General features: G+C 37.1%; 4 protein-coding genes across 4 annotated transcripts; all 4 read left to right on the forward strand.

The window, feature by feature from the left end:
* Positions 1–11789: 11789 nt before the first annotated feature.
* On the forward strand, positions 11790–12551 carry LOC113278580 (major latex protein 146-like). The gene is made up of 2 exons (XM_026527387.1): positions 11790–12035; positions 12124–12551. The coding sequence occupies exons 1-2, from the start codon at positions 11843–11845 to the stop codon at positions 12408–12410; spliced, it is 480 nt and encodes a 159-aa protein (XP_026383172.1). The 5' UTR covers positions 11790–11842; the 3' UTR covers positions 12411–12551.
* A 2795-nt stretch (positions 12552–15346) lies between these two features.
* Positions 15347–16101, forward strand: LOC113278581 (MLP-like protein 43). Its single transcript, XM_026527388.1, has 2 exons — positions 15347–15577; positions 15666–16101. Exons 1-2 carry the CDS (start codon positions 15385–15387, stop codon positions 15950–15952), a joined length of 480 nt encoding a protein of 159 aa, XP_026383173.1. The 5' UTR covers positions 15347–15384; the 3' UTR covers positions 15953–16101.
* Positions 16102–18874: 2773 nt separating this feature from the next.
* On the forward strand, positions 18875–19640 carry LOC113278582 (MLP-like protein 43). The gene is made up of 2 exons (XM_026527389.1): positions 18875–19116; positions 19205–19640. Exons 1-2 carry the CDS (start codon positions 18924–18926, stop codon positions 19489–19491), a joined length of 480 nt encoding a protein of 159 aa, XP_026383174.1. The 5' UTR covers positions 18875–18923; the 3' UTR covers positions 19492–19640.
* A 2737-nt stretch (positions 19641–22377) lies between these two features.
* On the forward strand, positions 22378–23108 carry LOC113278583 (MLP-like protein 43). The gene is made up of 2 exons (XM_026527390.1): positions 22378–22601; positions 22690–23108. Exons 1-2 carry the CDS (start codon positions 22409–22411, stop codon positions 22974–22976), a joined length of 480 nt encoding a protein of 159 aa, XP_026383175.1. The 5' UTR covers positions 22378–22408; the 3' UTR covers positions 22977–23108.
* The last annotated feature ends 1004 nt before the right edge of the window (positions 23109–24112 follow it).

Consider the following 24112-nt stretch of genomic DNA (forward strand, 5'->3'; position numbering starts at 1 on the left):
CAATTAACAGAACTTGGGAGTTCTGGATGTTGGCTACTCCAAGCATGACTATTACAACATACCCACAGTCTTATATATACCCACAACACATTAGGGTTCTACAAAAAAAAAAATTCCCAAACTGACAGAGCTAGGGTTGTTGAATTCTTACCTAATTTGATGTAGCAACATCAAATTGAACGCAACCCATTCCTATAATTGTCCTTCTCTACCTCTCCATGCCTTCAATTTCACTCTAGCTCAACCCAATTTACCTATTTCACACTCTAGGGTTTCGGTTGAAAATGTGTGAAATAAGTGAATTAGATGGACTAGGGGGATGGGAACAATGATGGGTTATCATTGTTTGACGTGGTGACAGAGGTGGGTAGCGGAGAAGGTGGTGACAGAGGTGGAGAAGGTGGTGGCGGACATGGTGTAGCCTCTGCAGAGCTGCAGAGGAGAGGTGATGGTGGAGAGGGTATGGTTCGATGGTTTGGGAGAGAAGGGGGGGTGTGTCTGGTTAGGTGGATGGTGCTCGGTCACTAGGGTGTGAGGCGGGTGTATCTAGTTTTGATGTTCTGTGACTCTGAGATGCGAGATGCGAAGATGGTAGGTAGATCGGACGGTGATGCGGAGGTAAGCGATGAGCGACCGTTGGATTATATGATACAACAAAATGAACGGTACTTGATGGAGTTAGGTACTGTAGTGTTAGGCGGAGATATCAAACTTTGATGCACAGCAAGGGAGCGACCGTTGGATTCAACTACCATCTAATCTGAAGGCTTGGAATTTCAGCGCTGTGGTGCTTGGCAGAGACATCAGATTTTGATGATCAGCAAGGAGCGACCGTCGGATGCTTCTGAGAAATGATCTGATGGCTGAGGACGGAGGCGCTTTTGTGTGTAGAAAATGAGGTTGTGCGCACCATTCTTCGCGGCTTCCTTGCGTAATTTCTCCCGGCTTTTCACTACTTTTCTGCTCTTTTCGCTCCGCGACTCATCCGAACTTTATTTATTACCAAAAAATGCAAAATTAATTAATAAAAATATTTATTCTTGAAAACAATGAAAATACAGAATATGGGATAAAATGTAGAATTAATGCATAAAAGATGAGTTAAATGCCAACAAAAAGGGATAAATATATACAATATTTGGCACTCATCAAATACCCCCAAACCTGAATTTTACTTGTCCTCAAGTAAAACAAAACTAATGAAATCCTAACTATACCACTGTCGCTGGTCTCTCGAATGCATTTAGCGTATGCACTAAGCCTTTTAAACCACTAAGTGTCCCTAGTGGACGAGTTGAAGTCTCGTGAAGGTTTGCTTAGAACGTACCTACAAAGTTCTAGGTCAAAATATAAGCTCAGATTCCATCAAACGTGACATGTGCAAAACAGTTTAAGCTCACAGCAAAATGGAGATGTCAATCTAGCTATCAAGGCACAATCCTAGCACTGATAACAAATAAGGACATGTGATAAGAGTGTAAAGTGTATCTACACATGTGTAAAGAAAGATCTGAAGTTATGACTACTAATCACCAAGAGATAGTTTCTCAGGCTAAGAACTGAGGTCGAAATCTAGCTAGCTGTCCGGACTTTACGAGAATTGTGAATGAGTTGGAGGTATTTCACAATTTCTCGCGTTGTACATCAATGGCATACACCCTCCTTGCTTATTACAAAAGAAACAACAAAAGATGATTATTTACATGACTCTCATTTACATTGACAAATCTCTTTTTATTTTTGGAACAAGAGATGATGGAATTGATAAATACTTGATTTTTTTGTATTTTTCTGATATATTTTTTTTTTTTCTGAATATATACATCGATTTTTTTTTTTTTTTTTTTTTTTTTTTTTTTTTTTTTTTTTTTTTTTTTTTGATAGAGAATGAAACACTTTTGATACATGAACAACAAGAAATACAAATTACATGACACTTCGCAAGAGGTAGCCCTTTTTGATGCACCCAGTTAAATTCGATGGTTGTTTTTCTTAATGTAACCTCCATCTTCTATCCCAACCAACCAAAGAACAAGCTAGTCCAGTTTCGTTCAGTATTCTAAAGTGATTGGCAATCGTGACTTCCTATCCAACACCTTGAAGATCGAGGCCATACATGTATTGGTAGATCGTGCGCGTGCAAATTTCTTATCACTATGTGAATTGTGCTAGAATCAGGGTGCCTAAATATCTAGACTAAGACTCCTAATAAAAATACATATTTGCACAAGAGTCAACATTTCAAGGTAAATGAGCTCCATTTTTATGATTATTTTTTCATTTTTTTCAATTTTTTTTTTTTGAATTTTTAATTTTTTAATTTTTTTTTTTGGAATTTTTCAATTTTTTTCAAAAAGAAGGAGTTCGGTTTTCAATTATAGCAAATTATCATGGTATCTACTCTATACCCCCAAACCTAAACTAAACATTGTCCTCAATGTTTCAAAATATGGAAAAGATTAAAATGCAACATATGGAAAAGGACATGCTGAGTAGAGTAAAAGGAGAGAGAATACCCGATTTCGGCGAAAGCAGAATTAAAACTCCGTTATTCAAGGCAAAAATCCAACATATTTCAACCGAGATCATATTGGATTAGCAAAATATATACAAAAGGAACAAAAGGGTTTTTAAAATTTTATCTACTGGATTATATACAAACAAAATTCACCATACACTAACAATCTAAAGAGTTGAGGATCAACCCAAAATACGAAGTGTAGACATTTCAACAGCTTCACACAATAATAACAGGAAAGAAATGCAAGTGAAACTGTGAAACAGAATGAGCTACCCCCAAACCTGGATTTTACAGAAGATATAGTTTTGAAAACAAAATCGCGCAGTTTCGGGGGTTCATCATGCAAAAGGTCTAGCTCGAAATGAACTGTGCTAGGGACGGGCAAACATGCTAATTCCAACTGTGGTTCCTCAAATGTATTATATTTGGAAGCAAAATAGTCCAAAAGGACTTGGGAAGCACACAGTTCCAAACCTAGGTTAGGCATTTTCAGAAAAATTGGTTTTACAATGTTGGTACAAACCAAATCTAGGTTGGGTGGAAGGCCAACAGATTGTGACTCATGTAGGAGAATAAGCATATCATTATCAATCAAATCAAAATCTCCTAAATCATCTACACATGTCACACCATGCTCACAATCATCAATCAAATTAGCAAGTTCACACTCAGAATCATCAACATCATCAATAAATTCATTCTCATGCATTGGCAAATCAGGAGAAATATCACAAAGTGACCTAGGTAGAGAATCAGACACATCAAATATATCTTCATGCATATTAGTGTCTACAGAAGATTCAACTATTCCTATGTCATGCTCATCTTCACAGAATAATTGTACGAATCCCATGTCAATATCAAAATCATATGAATTACAATGAGTATTAGAAAGAACAACATTCATGAAGGTCGAGGGCGAGAAGCCATATGTTATTGAACCAACAGGTTCCACAATATTTTCATGTTCTTCTAACATATCATCATAATCATCATAATCATCATGGTAGCATGCATATTGGTCCTCATTAACAGTGGTGGTGTCATTAGTCGATTCATGTTCCTCTAAATTAGGTTCATATTCAACATTATTTACATGAATGGGACTAGACACTTCATTAGGGACAACATACATTTCCTCATGAATTTCCTCCTTTTGTCTGTGAAGCAAAATCTGATCTAAATGGCATGAATTCGTGCTGTAGATCTATCATAGTCTTGCTTACAGAGTCTTAAAGCTTCTGTGGTGGAGTCTAAATTCATGGGAGTACAAAATTCTTCATGTTCAAATTGTGGTGAATGGTACATGTGTGCATGGTCATAGGGTCTACAAAATATTGATCGCAACCCTCAAAGGATTGATTATGGTCCCAATGACTACCATTCTCACAATTCATGGGCATTTCATACATTGGATTTTCTCTTGATGGCCTAAAATTATGCAAAATATGACAATGCTCAACAGGGTGGTCTAAACTACCACATGCGGGACATGCATAGATTTCAGGTTGCCTAAGAAAATTAGATGTGAAATTCCTCATGTGATTGCATTTCTAAAGCTTGATTCGAGCTTCTAATTGATCCATAAGTGATGACTGGGTGAGTGAGGCACTAGCAAAATGTTCATTTTCACGTTGCGATGAATGATGCATGTATGAATAGTCATTAGGGTTCATGTATTGCGGCTCGGGACTTTGAAAATGTCCAAATAATTCCTATGACTATTGACATCATGGTCCGTGGAGGTTCATAACGTGAATTCCATAAGCAAGTTCTCTAAGAGTTTTATTTCCATCTCCAGGAGCAGACCAAAATCCAGACATGATTGGCTCAAAAGCTAAGCAACTATGTTACAAAGCCCAAAATTTGGTTTTTAAAGGGTTTGGATTTTTGGGAAAAATTTGGTTTTGGTGGGAGACATTTGAAAATTTGGTTTAAAATGGGAGAATTTTAAAAATTTGGTTTATGGGAAAATTTTGGTTTGATGGGCTATAAAGAAAAGTTTGGTTTAAAATGGGAGCAAAAGAAAATTTTAAATTTTTTTTTTTTTTTTTTTTTTTTTTTTTAAGAAAATAAAATTTGGTTTTTGAAACGGGAGCAAGCCCACTGTGCAAGCCTCTAATGAAATGGACGGAAGGCTGCGGCCTACGAAAATCCAAGTTTTAATTTTGAAAGTTTAATTTGGCCCAGTTGGTTAAGGCCCGACGTTTGTTTTAAAACTTTGGTTTCGAGGTCCACTTACAAGTCCACAATCAGTTATAAGCTCAGCTGGGTCTAAACCCAGAGTCCAAAATATAAGTCCAATGGAAAAATTTAAACAAGCCCACACAAAATAAATACAAGCCCACAAATTAAACAACAAGCCCAAAAATAAATTATTACAAACCCAAAATAAGAAAAAAAAAATCCCAAAAAAATTGGGTTAATTATTACAAGCCCACAATTAAAAATTTGGAAGCCCACAGGTTGGGTTCTCTTAATGAAATGGGTTTAGGCTTACCTTTTTAGCACAGCCCAGCTGCTCTGATATTGTTGCAAAAACCCAGTTGGGTTTTGGTTCTTTTCCTTGGTGGCGTCCCAGCAGAGGAAAAACAGGTTCAGAATCAGCAGGTCCAACAGCAAATGAAATGAAGCAGATGCAGATGCAAATGCTATGAAATGAAATACAAAATAGCTAAGAAACACAGATAAAACACAGCACCAATCCCCGGCAGCGGCGCCAAAAACTTGGCAGGCCAGGAAATGTGTGTAAAGTTGATGCAATGAAACGGGCCTACAGTAATACCGCAAGTGCACGGTCTTCGGTTGTAGCTCGTGCAAGTACGGGTCGATCCACAGAGATCGGGTGTGTTTCGGAAATGTGTTTTAGCTATTTGGGTTCCTAGATTTGCTTTGGGCTTAGAATACCCCTTTGGAACTATTGGACTTAATGTACTAATGGGTTTGTTCAAAAATAAAAAGAACTGAGCTTGGGCTCAGTTTGGTCTTTGGAGTGCAAATGGGCTTAGGCCTTAAACTTAGGCTCTTGAATAAGCCTGAATTGGATTGGGTCTTAACCTTAACCTAAACTGGGCTTTGAGCCTTAGTGAAATGGGCCTCAGTGAACTAGACCTTGGGCTTTTGGTTTTAAACAAATGGGCTTTGGTTAAGCCCACAGGTTGGCTGAATAGGGATTCAGTTTGAGTTGAGCTTTGGGCTTTGACAGTGAACCAGATTGGGCTCAGCTGGCTTTGGCAGGCAGCAGGAGCTAACAGGACTGCACAACAGAAGGGCAGCTGCAGGAGAAAGGAAGCAGCACCAGGTAGCAGGCCTAGCAGCAACAGAAGCAAGAGGGGAGGCAGTGCAGCAGCTGCAGGAGAAGGAAAGCAGCAGCCTGACAGCAACCTTGGCAGCAACAAAAGCAGCAGCACTGCAACAGCAGCAGTAGCAGTAACCTAGGCAGAGGCACACAGCAGCAGGAGCAAGAGAGTTGCAGCAATGCAATAGAATGTACAAGATGAACAATGCAGCAGCAACAACAGCACATGGCAAGAAACAAAGCAATAGCAAAATAACAGCCAAACAGTGAACAGAAGCAAATGAAAATTACAGTGAACAAAACAGAATAAAGGCAAAATAAAAATGACACAAAGGCAGTTAGCCTAAGGCAGGGGATATGGTTAAGCTTACATGGAGCTAAACTAAGGCACTCTTTTAGAGTGGGAAGAGAGCTAGCTTGCTCATTGTCACTAGTGAGCACTAGTTTCCTCCCACTACTCAATTAACATTATGCAGCAAGGTTTACTCCATTTAACAGAACTAACTGAACATGTATCACACTGAATTTTTAGCTACCATCATTCTTTCACCCCTAGAATCAGTTGTCTTCTTACAGCACAACTGATCACAGATGCATTCATTCAAGTAGATAATATCATCCCTATGACATTTAAGCACTTACAAGAACATGAACATAAGCATAACAGGAATATGAACATAAGCATAACACATTAACAAGAGCATTGCACATTAACAGGAAACAAGCATAACATGACATGAAACTAAACATAACAGGAATACTAAGCAGTGAAATTGGAAATGAAACTAAGCAGCAAATTCAAAATTAACAGGAGACAATATTAAGCAGAACACAATGAACATAAAATTGAACTGAGCAGTATACTGAAAATTAACAATTAACAGAACTTGGGAGTTCTGGATGTTGGCTACTCCAAGCATGACTATTACAACATACCCACAGTCTTATATATACCCACAACACATTAGGGTTCTACAAAAAAAAAAAATTCCCAAACTGACAGAGCTAGGGTTGTTGAATTCTTACCTAATTTGATGTAGCAACATCAAATTGAACGCAACCCATTCCTATACTTGTCCTTCTCTACCTCTCCATGCCTTCAATTTCACTCTAGCTCAACCCAATTTACCTATTTCACACTCTAGGGTTTCGGTTGAAAATGTGTGAAATAAGTGAATTAGATGGACTAGGGGGATGGGAACAATGATGGGTTATCATTGTTTGACGTGGTGACAGAGGTGGGTGGCGGAGCAGGTGGTGACAGAGGTGGAGAAGGTGGTGGCGGACATGGTGTAGCCTCTGCAGAGCTGCAGAGGAGAGGTGATGGTGGAGAGGGTATGGTTCGATGGTTTGGGAGAGAAGGGGGGGTGTGTCTGGTTAGGTGGATGGTGCTCGGTCACTAGGGTGTGAGGCGGGTGTATCTAGTTTTGATGTTCTGTGACTCTGAGATGCGAGATGCGAAGATGGTAGGTAGATCGGACGGTGATGCGGAGGTAAGCGATGAGCGACCGTTGGATTATATGATACAACAAAATGAACGGTACTTGATGGAGTTAGGTACTGTAGTGTTAGGCGGAGATATCAAACTTTGATGCACAACAAGGGAGCGACCGTTGGATTCAACTACCATCTAATCTGAAGGCTTGGAATTTCAGCGCTGTGGTGCTTGGCAGAGACATCAGATTTTGATGATCAGCAAGGAGCGACCTTCGGATGCTTCTGAGAAATGATCTGATGGCTGAGGACGGAGGCGCTTTTGTGTGTAGAAAATGAGGTTGTGCGCACCATTCTTCGCGGCTTCCTTGCGTAATTTCTCCCGGCTTTTCACTACTTTTCTGCTCTTTTCGCTCCGCGACTCATCCGAACTTTATTTATTACCTAAAAATACAAAATTAATTAATAAAAATATTTATTCTTGAAAACAATGAAAATACAGAATATGGGATAAAATGTAGAATTAATGCATAAAAGATGAGTTAAAATGCCAACAAAAGGGGATAAATATATACAATATTTGGCGCTCATCATTAAGTCCCGCAACGAGCGCAACCCTCGTGTTTAGTTTCCACCATAGAGTTTGGAACCCTGAACAGACTGCCGGTGATAAGCCGGAAGCTTCGTGGCCTGGGGGTCTCCGTAATAGAAGAGACATTTGACGATAAGCTTGTGCTTGTTTGGAGGGATCATCATAAATGATTATTCTGTTGAGATCCGGACCAATTTTTTTCTGCGCGCTACATCCAACATAAAACTTGTGAGTGGTAGTAAAACATCGATTATTCTGTTGAGACCCAAATCTATCTTCGTAGATTTCTCGAGATACCTTCTTACGGTGGGGTATTTCTTTGCAAAATTGTGCTCAATTTCATATGTGGCAATTCCGCCAAGATATCTTCATTAGTTGGGGAAAGGGAATTGTTTGATCGTCTTTCTCTGAGAAAGAAGCAAAACATAATCAACTTGAATTCGGGACAACTATTCGAAATCTTAGTGAAACACTGGATTTGTTATCTCATGTCTGCTCTTCGTGAAAAAAGACCAATTGAAGTGGAGGGTTTGCGCCGAAGATGAACGGGGCTAAGCGATCTGCCGAAGTTGTGGGATGTAAAAATGCATCAGTAGGGGAGCTTTTCGCCTAGAAGCACCTGCGCGAGCAGGTGTGGACGAAGCGGAAGCGAGAATGTCGGCCTTCAACTAGTCCCCGTGTTCCTCGAATGGATCTCTTAGTTATTGAGAGGGCTTCCCAAAAGCGGTATATAAGGCGTACCCGGTAAAACTTACAAAGCCTTCTCAATAATAAGAATTTAAATCTCCATTTTATAACCTTATTAATCCCAAACCAGCCCTGAACGGTCGTAGAATTCCTTATTGGGCCAGCCACATATATGGTCTCCCTATTTGGTCCAACCCGAATTCCTAATTATAGGTGAGCATGGGTCAGCATGGGCTGGTTTTTACCTCATCCACATCCAATCCAATTCTTTACGTATTTGTAATTTGGCATGCGTATCCAATCCAACATCCGACAGATTTGCATCTAATAGATGCATGGATGAACAGATTGAATACGGATAATCCAATGGAATTGTTTTAGTTAAAATATATAATCTAAAATACAAAACAAAGATAGATGACTACTTATAAAACCTACACATTATATATATATATATATATATATATGTGTAAATATAAAAGTGTCATGGACAACACTTCAAGGATCAATTTTTAAACTATCTATATATTTTTTAAAAACTATATAAATGCCCTTAATCTAATGGGTATAGATGTCCAACGGATTTTCAACGTTGCATCCACGTCCAATCCTTAATCCGTTGAATTTCAAATATCTCATTCGCATCCAACCCATTAGTGAACGGTCTGGGCATTCATCCTGAGAAATACGGTTGGTCTCGGTTAAATTCGTGGACCGATGTCGGGACTGTTGTAATATCTATTAGTCCGATTAATGTTTTTTCTGATTAGATTCATAAATTTATTTTATAGATATAATGGTGGTGGTGGCGACGGTGGTGAAGGAAGATATTAAGTCATCGTTTCATTTGTTGATGGTGGTGGTGGTGGCAATGGAGAAGGATATTAGATATTTGTTCTAGCAACTGATAGTAGTGGTGGTGATAGAATGTAGAGAAGAGAAATGAGTGATGGCTACTGGTGAAGAAGAGAGATCGATGGGTTTGAGCTTCGGATCCGTGAAATGAAGAAAGAAGATTTGTCTCTCTCGTCCTCATCTGTTGCTGCTTTGACATAAAGGGGAGATGTTCATCTATTGCTCATCTATCGTGAATTCAAGAATGAGGGGATATGATATTCAAATTCAGGAGATGCATAAACATTTGATTGATTCATGGAAAGATGGGTTTAATATCTATCGAGAAAATTTAGGGAAGAAGATGGGTTTGCTGCCATTGATTCACAGCCGCAGAAGGAAGAATCGACGAGTTCGTATGAATGAGGTTAGGGTTTTGTTTTTGAGTTCAATTTTAATAATATGTTGATGATGTTCTAAAACCAAGAAACAAGAAGGTGATGGAGAAATGTGAGAGATGATGAATTTGAGTTTAAACAAGAATTGAAGTTTGGTTTTGTTTCGTTTGAATTAGGTTTGAGTTTTGTACTCGAATATGAGAAACTCAAAAAAGGAATTTAGGGTATAAAGGTTTGTTGCTGATGGAATGGTTTTCAGGTGAAGAAGAAATGGTTTTGATGCTGAAAACTCTTGATTTGTGAGAAGCTGAAGCTGGTGATGCCTAAATGAGTTATTTTTACAGTCAGAGAGTTGACGCAGGTGTTATAGGAGCTTGTATTGATGGTGACAGTTGATTGTGGTAAGAATGACATGTTGAAGCTGCAGAAATTGGTGGTGGTGGTGGTGAGCATTTATAATTTGAAGAATTCGCCTACAAAAATGATTGAAAAAAATAAGTGTATCATTATAACTTTAAACTTTACGATTGAATTTACTCTTTTAATGAATCTGAATGCAATTTGTAGTAAGTTTTATGTTCAACTGTTGAGTGATTTATTATTGTGCAACTTGTTTTATGCGAGTCTTGCAAATCTGCACCGGCGTCATCTCAGTTATAAGGCTTATATATGCAGCAACACTTGCTCAACTAGTTGCATGATTAATTTGTGAAGCAAAAATTTACTCAACTAAGGTATAGGTGGTGGGATCCGTTTCCACATTCTTTTAGGTATACTCACTTGTCTATGTAATTTCATTTCAAATGAGCTACGTTAGATGAACTTGTAGTGCAATGGTAGCACACTGAATCAACGTCAGAAAATGCATGTTCGATTCACGTTAGGTTCATTCATTAGAGTATATTTGAATTTGGGGATCAAGTTTGGTTGTTGACACTAGATATTGGGGTCAGATTTGGTTATTGACACTATACATAATAACATTTTCTGAATTTTTGATTTAGGGGATCTACTTTGGTTGTTAACACCAGATTTTGGGGTCAACTTTGGTTGTTGACACCATATTTTGGGTTCAACTTTGATTGTTGATACATACATAATTTGAACATTTTCTGAATTTTAAATTTTGTATCAACTAGGGTTGTTGATGCTAAATTTTGGGGTCAACTTTGGTTGTTGACTCCATTTTTTTGGGATCAACTTTAGTTGTTGACACCATATATAATCTGAACATTTTGTGAATTTTTAACTTTGGGATCAACTTTGGTTGTTGACACAATTTTTTTTTCCTTCTTATTTTTATAACTTTTGATTTTAGGATCAACTTTGACACCACTGACGACAGCGACGGCGGTGGTTGACTGGCAGCGGCAGTGGTGGTTGTAATGGACTGGCGACGGTGGTGGTGGAGTGGTGGTGATGGCTATGGTGGATTGGCGGTGGTGGACTTGGACGTGCGGTGGTAGACTGGTGGTGGAGTGGTTGTGGTATAATGAGAGATTTTCTTTAAAGAAAATGAAGTAATATTGTGTGTGATAAAATAAGTAAAAAACTATATAATAGAGGATATTGATGTAATCAATCTTTAAGTGGATAAGATGACGGGTATTTTTATCATGTAATATAGGGATATTTTTGGGGTACGAAAACTAAGGGTATATAATTAAAGTACCCTTCCTAATATGGTGAGAGACCAACCCAAGCGCAAACGTAAATACAAACACAAAAAATTGGTGCCAAGAAAAGACTAACATAATTTTACAAATGACTGGAGAGTCGATCATTGCATATCTCCATATTCTCCATATCACTAATACAGGAATCAGATTCAATACAAGAGTCGCTATACACTTTTAATATCCTTGTAGTACAGAACGCAATGTATGGTCCATTTCGATGTCTTAATAATTTATTTAAAGATAATCTACACAATTACCTTCATAATTTAGTTTATCCAATTTAATTACTCAAACATGTATCACTAATTTGTACTTTATTTAACTCTATAAATACGAACCTCCTCAAGGACAGAACAACACCAAGTTAATTCATTGCTACTTTCCAATAACTTATATATCATGGCTCAGATTCAAAAACTTGAAGTTGTGCACGAGGCCAAGTGCTGTCCAGACAAGTTGTACCGTATGCTCACCCGTGATGCATCTCAACTATCCAAATATATCCCTAATTTGGTCGAGAGCGTTGAAATTACTGCCACCAGAGAGGGAGAAGTTTGTTTGGGCACAGGCTTTGTGTGGAAATTCATGCCAGGTAAGGAACTATGTGATGCAATTAATCCTGTAACATTTACGCTTATGAAAGATATATTGACAAAATATTTACGTGTTAATAATCACAGTGGGTGGACCAACAATGATGACCAAGGAGAAGATAACGGCAGTCGACAACAAAAATCGTTCAATTACATACACTGTCATGGAAGGAAATTTCATGGGAGACTTCAATAGTTTTAATTTCAACTTGGATATAACTCCCAAGTCTGGTACTACTGATGGTACAAGTTTGGTGAAGTGGTCTGTCGAATATGAAAAATCTAATGAAGACGTGGCTGATCCGGTTGGAATCCTCAAGTCAATTGAATTGATGACTACTGAAATGAATCTTCATTTGCTTAAGCAAGCATAAAGAGTGGTTGATTACTGATGCATGCAACTTGTAAGCCTGGCTCAAATTGGATGTTCTGATGTTAGAACTAGTCATATCTAAATAAAAGCTGTGTGGACTTGGCTAATGACCACAAATAATTAATATGTGCAATTTTTTTTTTTTTTTTTTGTTAATCAAAACCTTTCAAATCCCAAGTCATATGAGGCTCCACGTCCCTCGATGAGAAAAACTCTCCCTACGTTAAAAGTATACGCCACTTCTTTCACCAAATTGCTCCAAAGTTCTCTCTCCTCACCAAATTGCAAAGAAATTTTCTCTTTTCGCTTCTCTTTCCTCAATCTAAATTAAAAAAAAAAAACTCCCTAAATTAACAAATTTATACAAAAGAATAAAACGGGTAGCTAGCTCAGCTGGTTATCTCCGTTCCTTAAAAGTCGATGTGCCCCAGGAGGTTCCAGATTCTTGTCCCAGATGAAACAATATTGCAGTATTTAACATGGAAGGTAGAGTTAGCTTACCCCCTTACGACATAATCATCCCCCTATCCGCTTCGGCTTTCTTGGTTGGTTTCTCATGAGGCTCGCTGGTAGGCTAACACAACAAACTGTTCAATTAATGTAGTAGTACGCCGTTGGAGCTTAGCTTGTTAGGCTTCCTACTAGTTTCAAGTAATATTCATTAAGAAAAAAATATTATTTATAAAAAAAAGAATAAAAAGAGATCCGTGAAAAAGAAAAGAAAAAAAAAACAAAAACCGCAGTGAGAAAAAGAAAAACTCTAAAACCAACCATAAATGGTGGAACAAACATGGGGATCAACTATTCCGTGATTTTTAAAGAAAAAAAGAGTTAAGCTTGCTAGGGGTGTCAACAGATTATTGATTTGCATGGACGATTTTAACTTTCCCACGATTTTCACCAAATAAAAAAATGTATGACCTTTACTGTAAAACCTTAACCCTATTTTCCATTTCTCTATCAGATAAAAATTTGATGATTATGTTCTACGATTATTGTTTTCTCTATTCTATTTTATTATGGGTGATATTCATATATTTCTTTTCCAATCGGGGCGAGGTGAAGACGAGCCACACCAAATCAACTCGTGACGGGACGAGACCAAGCCGAAACCGAACTTTATCAAATTAAAAATACGGTTAAAAAAAATACCCGGTGCATAGCACGGACAAAAAATCTTGTCAATCTCACCAAGTGAGAGGAAAACATTACCATGGGCATCTTTAGGTGGTATGATTCTACGTATCGGTAGGCTGGCTTCATATATAGAACAACGGATACCTCCTGCTCTTGACATTTAAAGGATTAGGGGTAGGACTTGAGTTGGGTTAACCCGCCCAAACCATGCCCAACCTGAATGTTGGGCAGGTATGAGCAATATATTTCAAAATATTGGGCAAGTTTGGGCACAAATTTTATGAACCCGAATTAAATTTGGGCGACCATGGGCACAAATATCTCTAACAAGAACAACCCACCCAACCCGGAGAACTATATAATATAATTATATATAATTATTTTCCGCATCGGTAATATTATCTATTTGGAGTAATTTTAGCTATTATCTTCAACTCTAATTATTTTAGCTATTATCTTCAACTCTAATAATGAAAATACAAATCATATATATCTCATTAATAATATGATATGAGAAAAATTTATATTGTTGTAAATAATTTAATTTATTTGGAAATTTAAGATATTTGGAGTAATTAGATTTTATTAATAATAAAAAAAATATTTCCACGTGAAATTAAAATAAATTTTAAAATTCAATTAACACAATTAGGATTTATAAGTGTATATTTATTAAAGCTTGGGTCGACCCATGGAACATGTGGAAGCCGAGGAATATAATTTTGGCGGACTTGGACAGCACTTCCATGGGTTACATGGGTTTGATGAGAAATCTGGGCAAAGAATTTCTATCTCGGGTCTGGCTCGGCCAAGCCTTTCTAACCCGACCAACCAACCAACCTAAGTCTCATCCCTATAAAGGATAATGGATTAATGTGTCCTAGTTCCAAGTCATTCTGGTGAGATGTAACTCGGTTGAACACCCATATTACGGACTTCTATCAACTGCAAATACAAATAGGTGGTAAATGAATTGAATTACAAACTTTATCTCCTAAGCTTCAACTCTCCCGTCTCGCGGTACGATAAGGTCAAGCGAAAGTCAAATCCAAAATCAATTTTAGTCAACCTTGAATTACTTTCGTTCATTTTGATCTGACGACGGCGACGGCGGTGGTTGACTGGCAGCGGCAGTGGTGGTTGTAATGGACTGGCGGCGGTGGTGGTGGAGTGGTGGTGATGGATATGGTGGATTGGCGGTGGTGGACTTGGACGTGCGGTGGTAGACTGGTGGTGGAGTGGTTGTGGTATAATGAGAGATTTTCTTTAAAGAAAATGAAGTAATATTGTGTGTGATAAAATAAGTAAAAAACTATATAATAGAGGATATTGATGTAATCAATTTTTAAGTGGATAAGATGACGGGTATTTTTATTATGTAATATAGGAATATTTTTGGGGTACGAAAACTAAGGGTATATAATTAAAGTACCCTTCCTAATATGGTGAGAGACCAACCCAAGCGCAAACGTAAATACAAACACAAAAAATTGGTGCCAAGAAAAAACTAACATAATTTTACAAATCACTGGAGAGTCGATCATTGCATATCTCCGTATTCTCCATATCACTAATACAGGAATCAGATTCAATACAAGAGTCGCTATACACTTTTAATATCCTTGTAGTACAGAACGCAATGTATGGACCATTTCGATGTCTTAATAATTTATTTAAAGATAATCTACACAATTACCTTCATAATTTAGTTTATCCAATTTAATTACTCAAACATGTATCACTAATTTGTACTTTATTTAACTCTATAAATACGAACCTCCTCAAGGACAGAACAACACCAAGTTAATTCATTGCTACTTTCCAATAACTTATATATCATGGCTCACATTCAAAAACTTGAAGTTGTGCACGAGGCCAAGTGCTGTCCAGACAAGTTGTACCGTATGCTCACCCGTGATGCATCCCAACTATCCAAATATATCCCTAATTTGGTCGAGAGCGTTGAAATTACTGCCACCAGAGAGGGAGAAGTTTGTTTGGGCACAGGCTTTGTGTGGAAATTCATGCCAGGTAAGGAACTATGTGATGCAATTAATCCTGTAACATTTACGCTTATGAAAGATATATTGACAAATTATTTACGTTTTAATAATCACAGTGGGTGGACCAACAATGATTTCCAAGGAGAAGATAACGGCAGTCGACAACAAAAATCGTTCAATTACATACACTGTCATGGAAGGAGATTTCATGGGAGACTTCAATAGTTTTAATTTCAACTTGGATATAACTCCCAAGTCTGGTACTACTGATGGTACAAGTTTGGTGAAGTGGTCTGTCGAATATGAAAAATCTAATGAAGACGTGGCTGATCCGGTTGGAATCCTCAAGTCAATTGAATTGATGACTACTGAAATGAATCTCCATTTGCTTAAGCAAGCATAAAGAGTGGTTCATTACTGATGCATGCAACTTGTAAGCCTGGCTCAAATTGGATGTTCTGATGTTAGAACTAGTCATATCTAAATAAAAGCTGCGTGGACTTGGCTAATGACCACAAATAATTAATATGTGCAATTTATGTTTTTTTTTTATTTTTTTGTTAATCAAAACCTTTCAAATCCCAAGTCATATGAGGCTCCACGTCCCTCGATGAGAAAAACTCTCCCTACGTTAAAAGTATACGCCAACTCTTTCACCAAATTGCTCCAAAGTTCTCTCTCCTCACCAAATTGCAAAGAAATTTTCTCTTTTCGCTTCTCTTTCCTCAAACTAAATTAAAAAAAAAAACTCCCTCAATTAACAAATTTATACAAAAGAATAAAACGGGTAGCTAGCTCAGCTGGTTATCTCCGTTCCTTAAAAGTCGATGTGCCCCAGAAGGTTCCAGATTCGAGTCCCAAATGAAACAATATTGCAGTATTTAACATGGAAGGTAGAGTTAGCTTACCCCCTTACGACATAATCAGCCCCCTATCCGCTTCGGCTTTCTTGGTTGGTTTCTCATGAGGCTCGCTGGTAGGCTAACACAACAAACTGTTCAATTAATGTAATAGTACGCCGTTGGAGCTTAGCTTGTTAGGCTTCCTACTAGTTTTAAGTAATATTATTTAAGAAAAAGATATTATTTATAAAAAAAAAGAATAAAAAGAGATCCGAGAAAAAGAAAAGAAAACAAAACAATAACCGCCGTGAGAAAAAGAAAAATTCAAAAACCAACCATTACTGGTGGAACAAACATGGGGATCAACTATTCCGTGATTTTTAAAGAAAAAAAGAGTTAAGCTTGCTAGGGGTCTCAACAGATTATTGATTTGCATGGACGATTTTAACTTTCCCACGATTTTCACAAAATAAAAAAATATATGACCTTTACTGTAAAACCTTAACCCTATTTTCCATTTCTCTATCAGATAAAAATTTGATGATTATATTCTACGAATATTGTTTTCTCTATTCTATTTTATTATGGGTGATATTCATATAGTTCTTTTCCAATGGGGGCGAGGTGAAGACGAGCCACACCAAATCAAATAGGGACGGGACGAGACCAAGCCGAAACCGAACTTTATCAAATTAAAAATACGGTTAAAAAAAATACCTGGTGCATAGCACGGACAAAAAATCTAGTCAATCTCACCAAGTGAGAGGAAAACATTACCATGGGCATCTTTAGGTGGTATGATTCTACGTATCGGTAGGATGGCTTCATATATAGAACAACGGATACCTCCTGCTCTTGACATTGAAAGGATTAGGGGTAGGACTTGAGTTGGGTTAACCCGCCCAAACCATGCCCAACCTGAATGTTGGGCAGGTATGAGCAATATATTTCAAAATATTGGGCAAGTTTGGGCACAAATTTTATGAACCCGAATTAAATTTGGGCGACCATGGGCACAAATATCTCTAACCCGAACAACCCACTCAACCCGGAGAACTATATAATATAATTATATATAATTATTTTCCGAATCGGTAATATTATCTATTTGGAGTAATTTTAGCTATTATCTTCAACTCTAATTATTTTAGCTATTATCTTCAACTCTAATAATGAAAATACAAATCATATATATCTCATTAATAATATGATATGAGAAAAATTTATATTGTTGTAAATAATTTAATTTATTTGGAAATTTAAGATATTTGGAGTAATTAGATTTTATTAATAATAAAAAAATATTTCCACGTGAAATTAAAATAAATTTTAAAATTCAATTAACAATTAGGATTTATAAGTGTATATTTATTAAAGCTTGGGTCGACCCATGGAACATGTGGAACCGAGGAATATAATTTTGGCGGACTTGGACAGCACTTCCATGGGTTACATGGGTTTGATGAGAAATCTGGGCAAAGATTTCTATCTCGGGTCTGGCTCGGCCAAGCCTTTCTAACCCGACCAACCAACCAACCTAAGTCTCATCCCTATAAAGGATAATGGATTAATGTGTCCTAGTTCCAAGTCATTCTGGTGAGATGTAACTCGGTTGAACACCCATATTACGGACTTCTATCAACTGCAAATACAAATAGGTGGTAAATGAATTGAATTACAAACTTTATCTCCTAAGCTTCAACTCTCCCGTCTCGCGGTACGATAAGGTCAAGCGAAAGTCAAATCCAAAATCAATTTTAGTCAACCTTGAATTACTTTCGTTCATTTTGATCTGACGACGGCGACGGCGGTGGTTGACTGGCAGCGGCAGTGGTGGTTGTAATGGACTGGCGGCGGTGGTGGTGGAGTGGTGGTGATGGATATGGTGGATTGGCGGTGGTGGACTTGGACGTGCGGTGGTAGACTGGTGGTGGAGTGGTTGTGGTATAATGAGAGATTTTCTTTAAAGAAAATGAAGTAATATTGTGTGTGATAAAATAAGTAAAAAACTATATAATAGAGGATATTGATGTAATCAATCTTTAAGTGGATAAGATGACGGGTATTTTTATTATGTAATATAGGAATATTTTTAGGGTACGAAAACTAAGGGTATATAATTAAAGTACCCTTCCTAATATGGTGAGAGACCAACCCAAGTGCAAACGTAAATACAAACACAAAAAATTGGTGCCAAGAAAAACTAACATAATTTTACAAATGACTGGAGAGTCGATCATTGCATATCTCCATATTCTCCATATCACTAATACAGGAATCAGATTCAATACAAGAGTCGCTATACACTTTTAATATCCTTGTAGTACAGAACGCAATGTATGGTCCATTTCGATGTCTTAATAATTTATTTAAATAATCTACACAATTACCTTCATAATTTAGTTTATCCAATTTAATTACTCAAACATGTATCACTAATTTGTACTTTATTTAACTCTATAAATACGAACCTCCTCAAGGACAGAACAACACCAAGTTAATTCATTGCTACTTTCCAATAACTTATATATCATGGCTCAGATTCAAAAACTTGAAGTTGTGCACGAGGCCAAGTGCTGTCCAGACAAGTTGTACCGTATGCTCACCCGTGATGCATCCCAACTATCCAAATATATCCCTAATTTGGTCGAGAGCGTTGAAATTACTGCCACCAGAGAGGGAGAAGTTTGTTTGGGCACAGGCTTTGTGTGGAAATTCATGCCAGGTAAGGAACTATGTGATGCAATTAATCCTGTAACATTTACGCTTATGAAAGATATATTGACAAATTATTTACGTTTTAATAATCACAGTGGGTGGACCAACAATGATTTCCAAGGAGAAGATAACGGCAGTCGACAACAAAAATCGTTCAATTACATACACTGTCATGGAAGGAGATTTCATGGGAGACTTCAATAGTTTTAATTTCAACTTGGATATAACTCCCAAGTCTGGTACTACTGATGGTACAAGTTTGGTGAAGTGGTCTGTCGAATATGAAAAATCTAATGAAGACGTGGCTGATCCGGTTGGAATCCTCAAGTCAATTGAATTGATGACTACTGAAATGAATCTCCATTTGCTTAAGCAAGCATAAAGAGTGGTTCATTACTGATGCATGCAACTTGTAAGCCTGGCTCAAATTGGATGTTCTGATGTTAGAACTAGTCATATCTAAATAAAAGCTGCGTGGACTTGGCTAATGACCACAAATAATTAATATGTGCAATTTATGTTTTTTTTTTATTTTTTTGTTAATCAAAACCTTTCAAATCCCAAGTCATATGAGGCTCCACGTCCCTCGATGAGAAAAACTCTCCCTACGTTAAAAGTATACGCCAACTCTTTCACCAAATTGCTCCAAAGTTCTCTCTCCTCACCAAATTGCAAAGAAATTTTCTCTTTTCGCTTCTCTTTCCTCAAACTAAATTAAAAAAAAAAACTCCCTCAATTAACAAATTTATACAAAAGAATAAAACGGGTAGCTAGCTCAGCTGGTTATCTCCGTTCCTTAAAAGTCGATGTGCCCCAGAAGGTTCCAGATTCGAGTCCCAAATGAAACAATATTGCAGTATTTAACATGGAAGGTAGAGTTAGCTTACCCCCTTACGACATAATCAGCCCCCTATCCGCTTCGGCTTTCTTGGTTGGTTTCTCATGAGGCTCGCTGGTAGGCTAACACAACAAACTGTTCAATTAATGTAATAGTACGCCGTTGGAGCTTAGCTTGTTAGGCTTCCTACTAGTTTTAAGTAATATTATTAAGAAAAAGATATTATTTATAAAAAAAAGAATAAAAAGAGATCCGAAAAAAAAAAAAAAAAAAAAAACCGCCGTGAGAAAAAGAAAACTCTAAAACCAACCATTACTGGTGGACAAACATGGGATCAACTATTCCGTGATTTTTAAGAAAAAAAGAGTTAAGCTTGCTAGGGGTCTCAACAGTTTATTGATTTGCATGGACGATTTTAACTTTCCCACGATTTTCACAAATAAAAAAATGTATGACCTTTACTGTAAACCTTAACCCTATTTTCCATTTCTCTATCAGATAAAATTTGATGATTATTTCTACGAATTGTTTTCTCTATTCTATTTTATTATGGTGATATTCATATAGTTCTTTTCCAATGGGGGCGAGGTGAAGACGAGCCACACCAAATCAAATCGGGACGGGACGAGACCAAGCCGAAACCGAACTTTATCAAATTAAAAATACGGTTAAAAAAAATACCTGGTGCATAGCACGGACAAAAATCTAGTCAATCTCACCAAGTGAGAGGAAAACATTACCATGGGCATCTTTAGGTGGTATGATTCTACGTATCGGTAGGCTGGCTTCATATATAGAACAACGGATACCTCCTGCTCTTGACATTGAAAGGATTTGGGGTAGGACTTGGTTGGGTTAACCCGCCCAAACCATGCCCAACCTGAATGTTGGGCGGTATGAGCAATGTATTTTCAAAATTTTGGGCAAGTTTGGGCACAAATTTTATGAACCCGAGTTAAATTTGGGCGACCATGGGCACAAATATCTCTAACCCGAGCAACCCACCCAACCCGGAGAACTATATAATATAATATAATTATTTTCCGAATCGGTAATATTATCTATTTGAGTAATTTTAGCTATTATCTTCAACTCATATAGCTAATAAAATATAAATCAATCATATATATCATTAATAAGATATGAGAAAAATTTATATTGTTGTAAATAATTTAATTTATTTGGAAATTTAAGATATTTGGAGTAATTAGATTTATTATTAATAAAAAATATTTCCACGTGAAATTAAAATAAATTTTAAAATTGAATTAAGACAATTAGGGTTTATAAGTGTATATTTATTAAACTTGGGTCGACCCTTGGAACAAGTGGAACCGAGAATATAATTTTGGCGGACTTTGGACAACACTCCATGGATTACAGTTTGATGAGAAATCTGGGCAAAGCATTTCTATCTCGGGTCTGGATCGGCCAAGCCTTTCTAACCCGACCAACCAACCAACCTAAGTCTCATCCCTATAAAGGATAATGGATTAATGTGTCCTAGTTCCAAGTCATTCTGGTGAGATGTAACTCGGTTGAACACCCATATTACCGACTTCTATCAACTGCAAATACAAATAGGTGGTAAATGAATTGAATTACAAACTTTACCTACTAAGCTTCAACTCTCCCGTCTCGCGGTACGATAAGGTCAAGCAAAAGTCAAATCCAAAATCAACTTTAGTCAACCTTGAATTACTTTCGTTCATTTTGATCTGACGACGGCGACGGCGGTGGTTGACTGGCAGCGGCAGTGGTGGTTGTAATGGACTGGCGGCGGTGGTGGTGGAGTGGTGGTGATGGATATGGTGGATTGGCGGTGGTGGACTTGGACGTGCGGTGGTAGACTGGTGGTGGAGTGGTTGTGGTATAATGAGAGGTTTTCTTTAAAGAAAATGAAGTAATATTGTGTGTGATAAAATAAGTAAAAAACTATATAATAGAGGATATTGATGTAATCAATCTTTAAGTGGATAAGATGACGGGTATTTTTATTATGTAATATAGGGATATTTTTAGGGTACGAAAACTAAAGGTATATAATTAAAGTACCCTTCCTAATATGGTGAGAGACCAACCCAAGTGCAAACGTAAATATAAACACAAAAAATTGGTGCCAAGAAAAGACTAACATAATTTTACAAATGACTGGAGAGTCGATCATTGCATATCTCCATATTCTCCATATCACTAATACAGGAATCAGATTCAATACAAGAGTCGCTATACACTTTTAATATCCTTGTAGTACAGAACGCAATGTATGGTTCATTTCGATGTCTTGATAATTTATTTAAAGATAATATACACAATTACCTTCATAATTTAGTTTATCCAATTTAATTACTCAAACATGTATCACTAATTTGTACTTTATTTAACTCTATAAATACGAACCTCCTCAAGGACAGAACAACACCAAGTTAATTCATTGCTACTTTCCAATAACGTATATATCATGGCTCAGATTCAAAAACTTGAAGTTGTGCACGAGGCCAAGTGCTGTCCAGACAAGTTGTACCGTATGCTCACCCGTGATGCATCCCAACTATCCAAATATATCCCTAATTTGGTCGAGAGCGTTGAAATTACTGCCACCAGAGAGGGAGAAGTTTGTTTGGGCACAGGCTTTGTGTGGAAATTCATGCCAGGTAAGGAACTATGTGATGCAATTAATCCTGTAACATTTACGCTTATGAAAGATATATTGACAAATTATTTACATGTTAATAATCACAGTGGGTGGACCAACAATGATGACCAAGGAGAAGATAACGGCAGTCGACAACAAAAATCGTTCAATTACATACACTGTCATGGAAGGAGATTTCATGGGAGACTTCAATAGTTTTAATTTCAACTTGGATATAACTCCCAAGTCTGGTACTACTGATGGTACAAGTTTGGTGAAGTGGTCTGTCGAATATGAAAAATCTAATGAAGACGTGGCTGATCCGGTTGGAATCCTCAAGTCAATTGAATTAATGACTACTGAAATGAATCTCCATTTGCTTAAGCAAGCGTAAAGAGTGGTTCATTACTGATGCATGCAACTTGTAAGCCTGGCTCAAATTGGATGTTCTGATGTTAGAACTAGTCATATCTGAATAAAAGCTGTGTGGACTTGGCTAATGACCACAAATAATTAATATGTGCAATTTATGTTTTATTTTTTATTTTTTTTTTTATTTTTTGTTAATCAAAACCTTTCAAATCCCAAGTCATACGAGGCTCCACGTCCCTCGATGAGAAAAACTTTCCCTACGTTAAAAGTATACGCCACTTCTTTCACCAAATTGCTCCAAAGTTCTCTCTCCTCACCAAATTGCAAAGAAATTTTCTCTTTTCGCTTCTCTTTCCTCAAACTAAATTAAAAAAAAAACTCCCTAAATTAACAAATTTATACAAAAGAATAAAACGGGTAGCTAGCTCAGCTGGTTATCTCCGTTCCTTAAAAGTCGATGTGCCCCAGGACGTTCCAGATTCGAGTCCCAGTTGAAACAATATTGCAGTATTTAACATGGAAGGTAGAGTTAGCTTACCCCCTTACGACATAATCAGCCCCCTATCCGCTTCGGCTTTCTTGGTTGGTTTCTCATGAGGCTCGCTGGTAGGCTAACACAACAAACTGTTCAATTAATGTAGTAGTACGCCGTTGGAGCTTAGCTTGTTAGGCTTCCTACTAGTTTCAAGTAATATTCATTAAGAAAAAGATATTATTTATAAAAAAAAAAAGAATAAAAAGAGATCCGTGAAAAAGAAAAGAAAAAAAAAACAAAAACCGCAGTGAGAAAAAGAAAAACTCTAAAACCAACCATTAATGGTGGAACAAACATGGGGATCAACTATTCCGTGATTTTTAAAGAAAAAAAGACTTAAGCTTGCTAGGGGTCTCAACAGATTATTGATTTGCATGGACGATTTTAACTTTCCCACGATTTTCACCAAATAAAAAAATGTACGACCTTTACTGTAAAACCTTAACCCTATTTTCCATTTCTCTATCGAATAAAAATTTGATGATTATGTTCTACGATTATTGTTTTCTCTATTCTATTTTATTATGGGTGATATTCATATAGTTCTTTTCCAATCGGGGCGAGGTGAAGACGAGCCACACCAAATCAAATCGGGACGGGACGAGACCAAGCCGAAACCGAAC

Source organism: Papaver somniferum, chromosome 5 (genome assembly GCF_003573695.1).
Source record: "Papaver somniferum cultivar HN1 chromosome 5, ASM357369v1, whole genome shotgun sequence".
Taxonomy (NCBI): Eukaryota; Viridiplantae; Streptophyta; class Magnoliopsida; order Ranunculales; family Papaveraceae; genus Papaver; species Papaver somniferum.

Excerpts from the sequence above, each read along its gene's own strand:
- LOC113278583 (XM_026527390.1), top strand. The coding sequence starts at position 22,409 with ATGGCTCAGATTCAAAAACTTGAAGTTGTGCACGAGGCCAAGTGCTGT. Across the intron at positions 22,602-22,689 it reads TGTGTGGAAATTCATGCCAG|TGGGTGGACCAACAATGATG; the intron begins GTAAGGAACTAT and ends TAATAATCACAG.
- LOC113278580 (XM_026527387.1), top strand. The coding sequence starts at position 11,843 with ATGGCTCAGATTCAAAAACTTGAAGTTGTGCACGAGGCCAAGTGCTGT. Across the intron at positions 12,036-12,123 it reads TGTGTGGAAATTCATGCCAG|TGGGTGGACCAACAATGATG; the intron begins GTAAGGAACTAT and ends TAATAATCACAG.
- LOC113278581 (XM_026527388.1), top strand. The coding sequence starts at position 15,385 with ATGGCTCACATTCAAAAACTTGAAGTTGTGCACGAGGCCAAGTGCTGT. Across the intron at positions 15,578-15,665 it reads TGTGTGGAAATTCATGCCAG|TGGGTGGACCAACAATGATT; the intron begins GTAAGGAACTAT and ends TAATAATCACAG.
- LOC113278582 (XM_026527389.1), top strand. The coding sequence starts at position 18,924 with ATGGCTCAGATTCAAAAACTTGAAGTTGTGCACGAGGCCAAGTGCTGT. Across the intron at positions 19,117-19,204 it reads TGTGTGGAAATTCATGCCAG|TGGGTGGACCAACAATGATT; the intron begins GTAAGGAACTAT and ends TAATAATCACAG.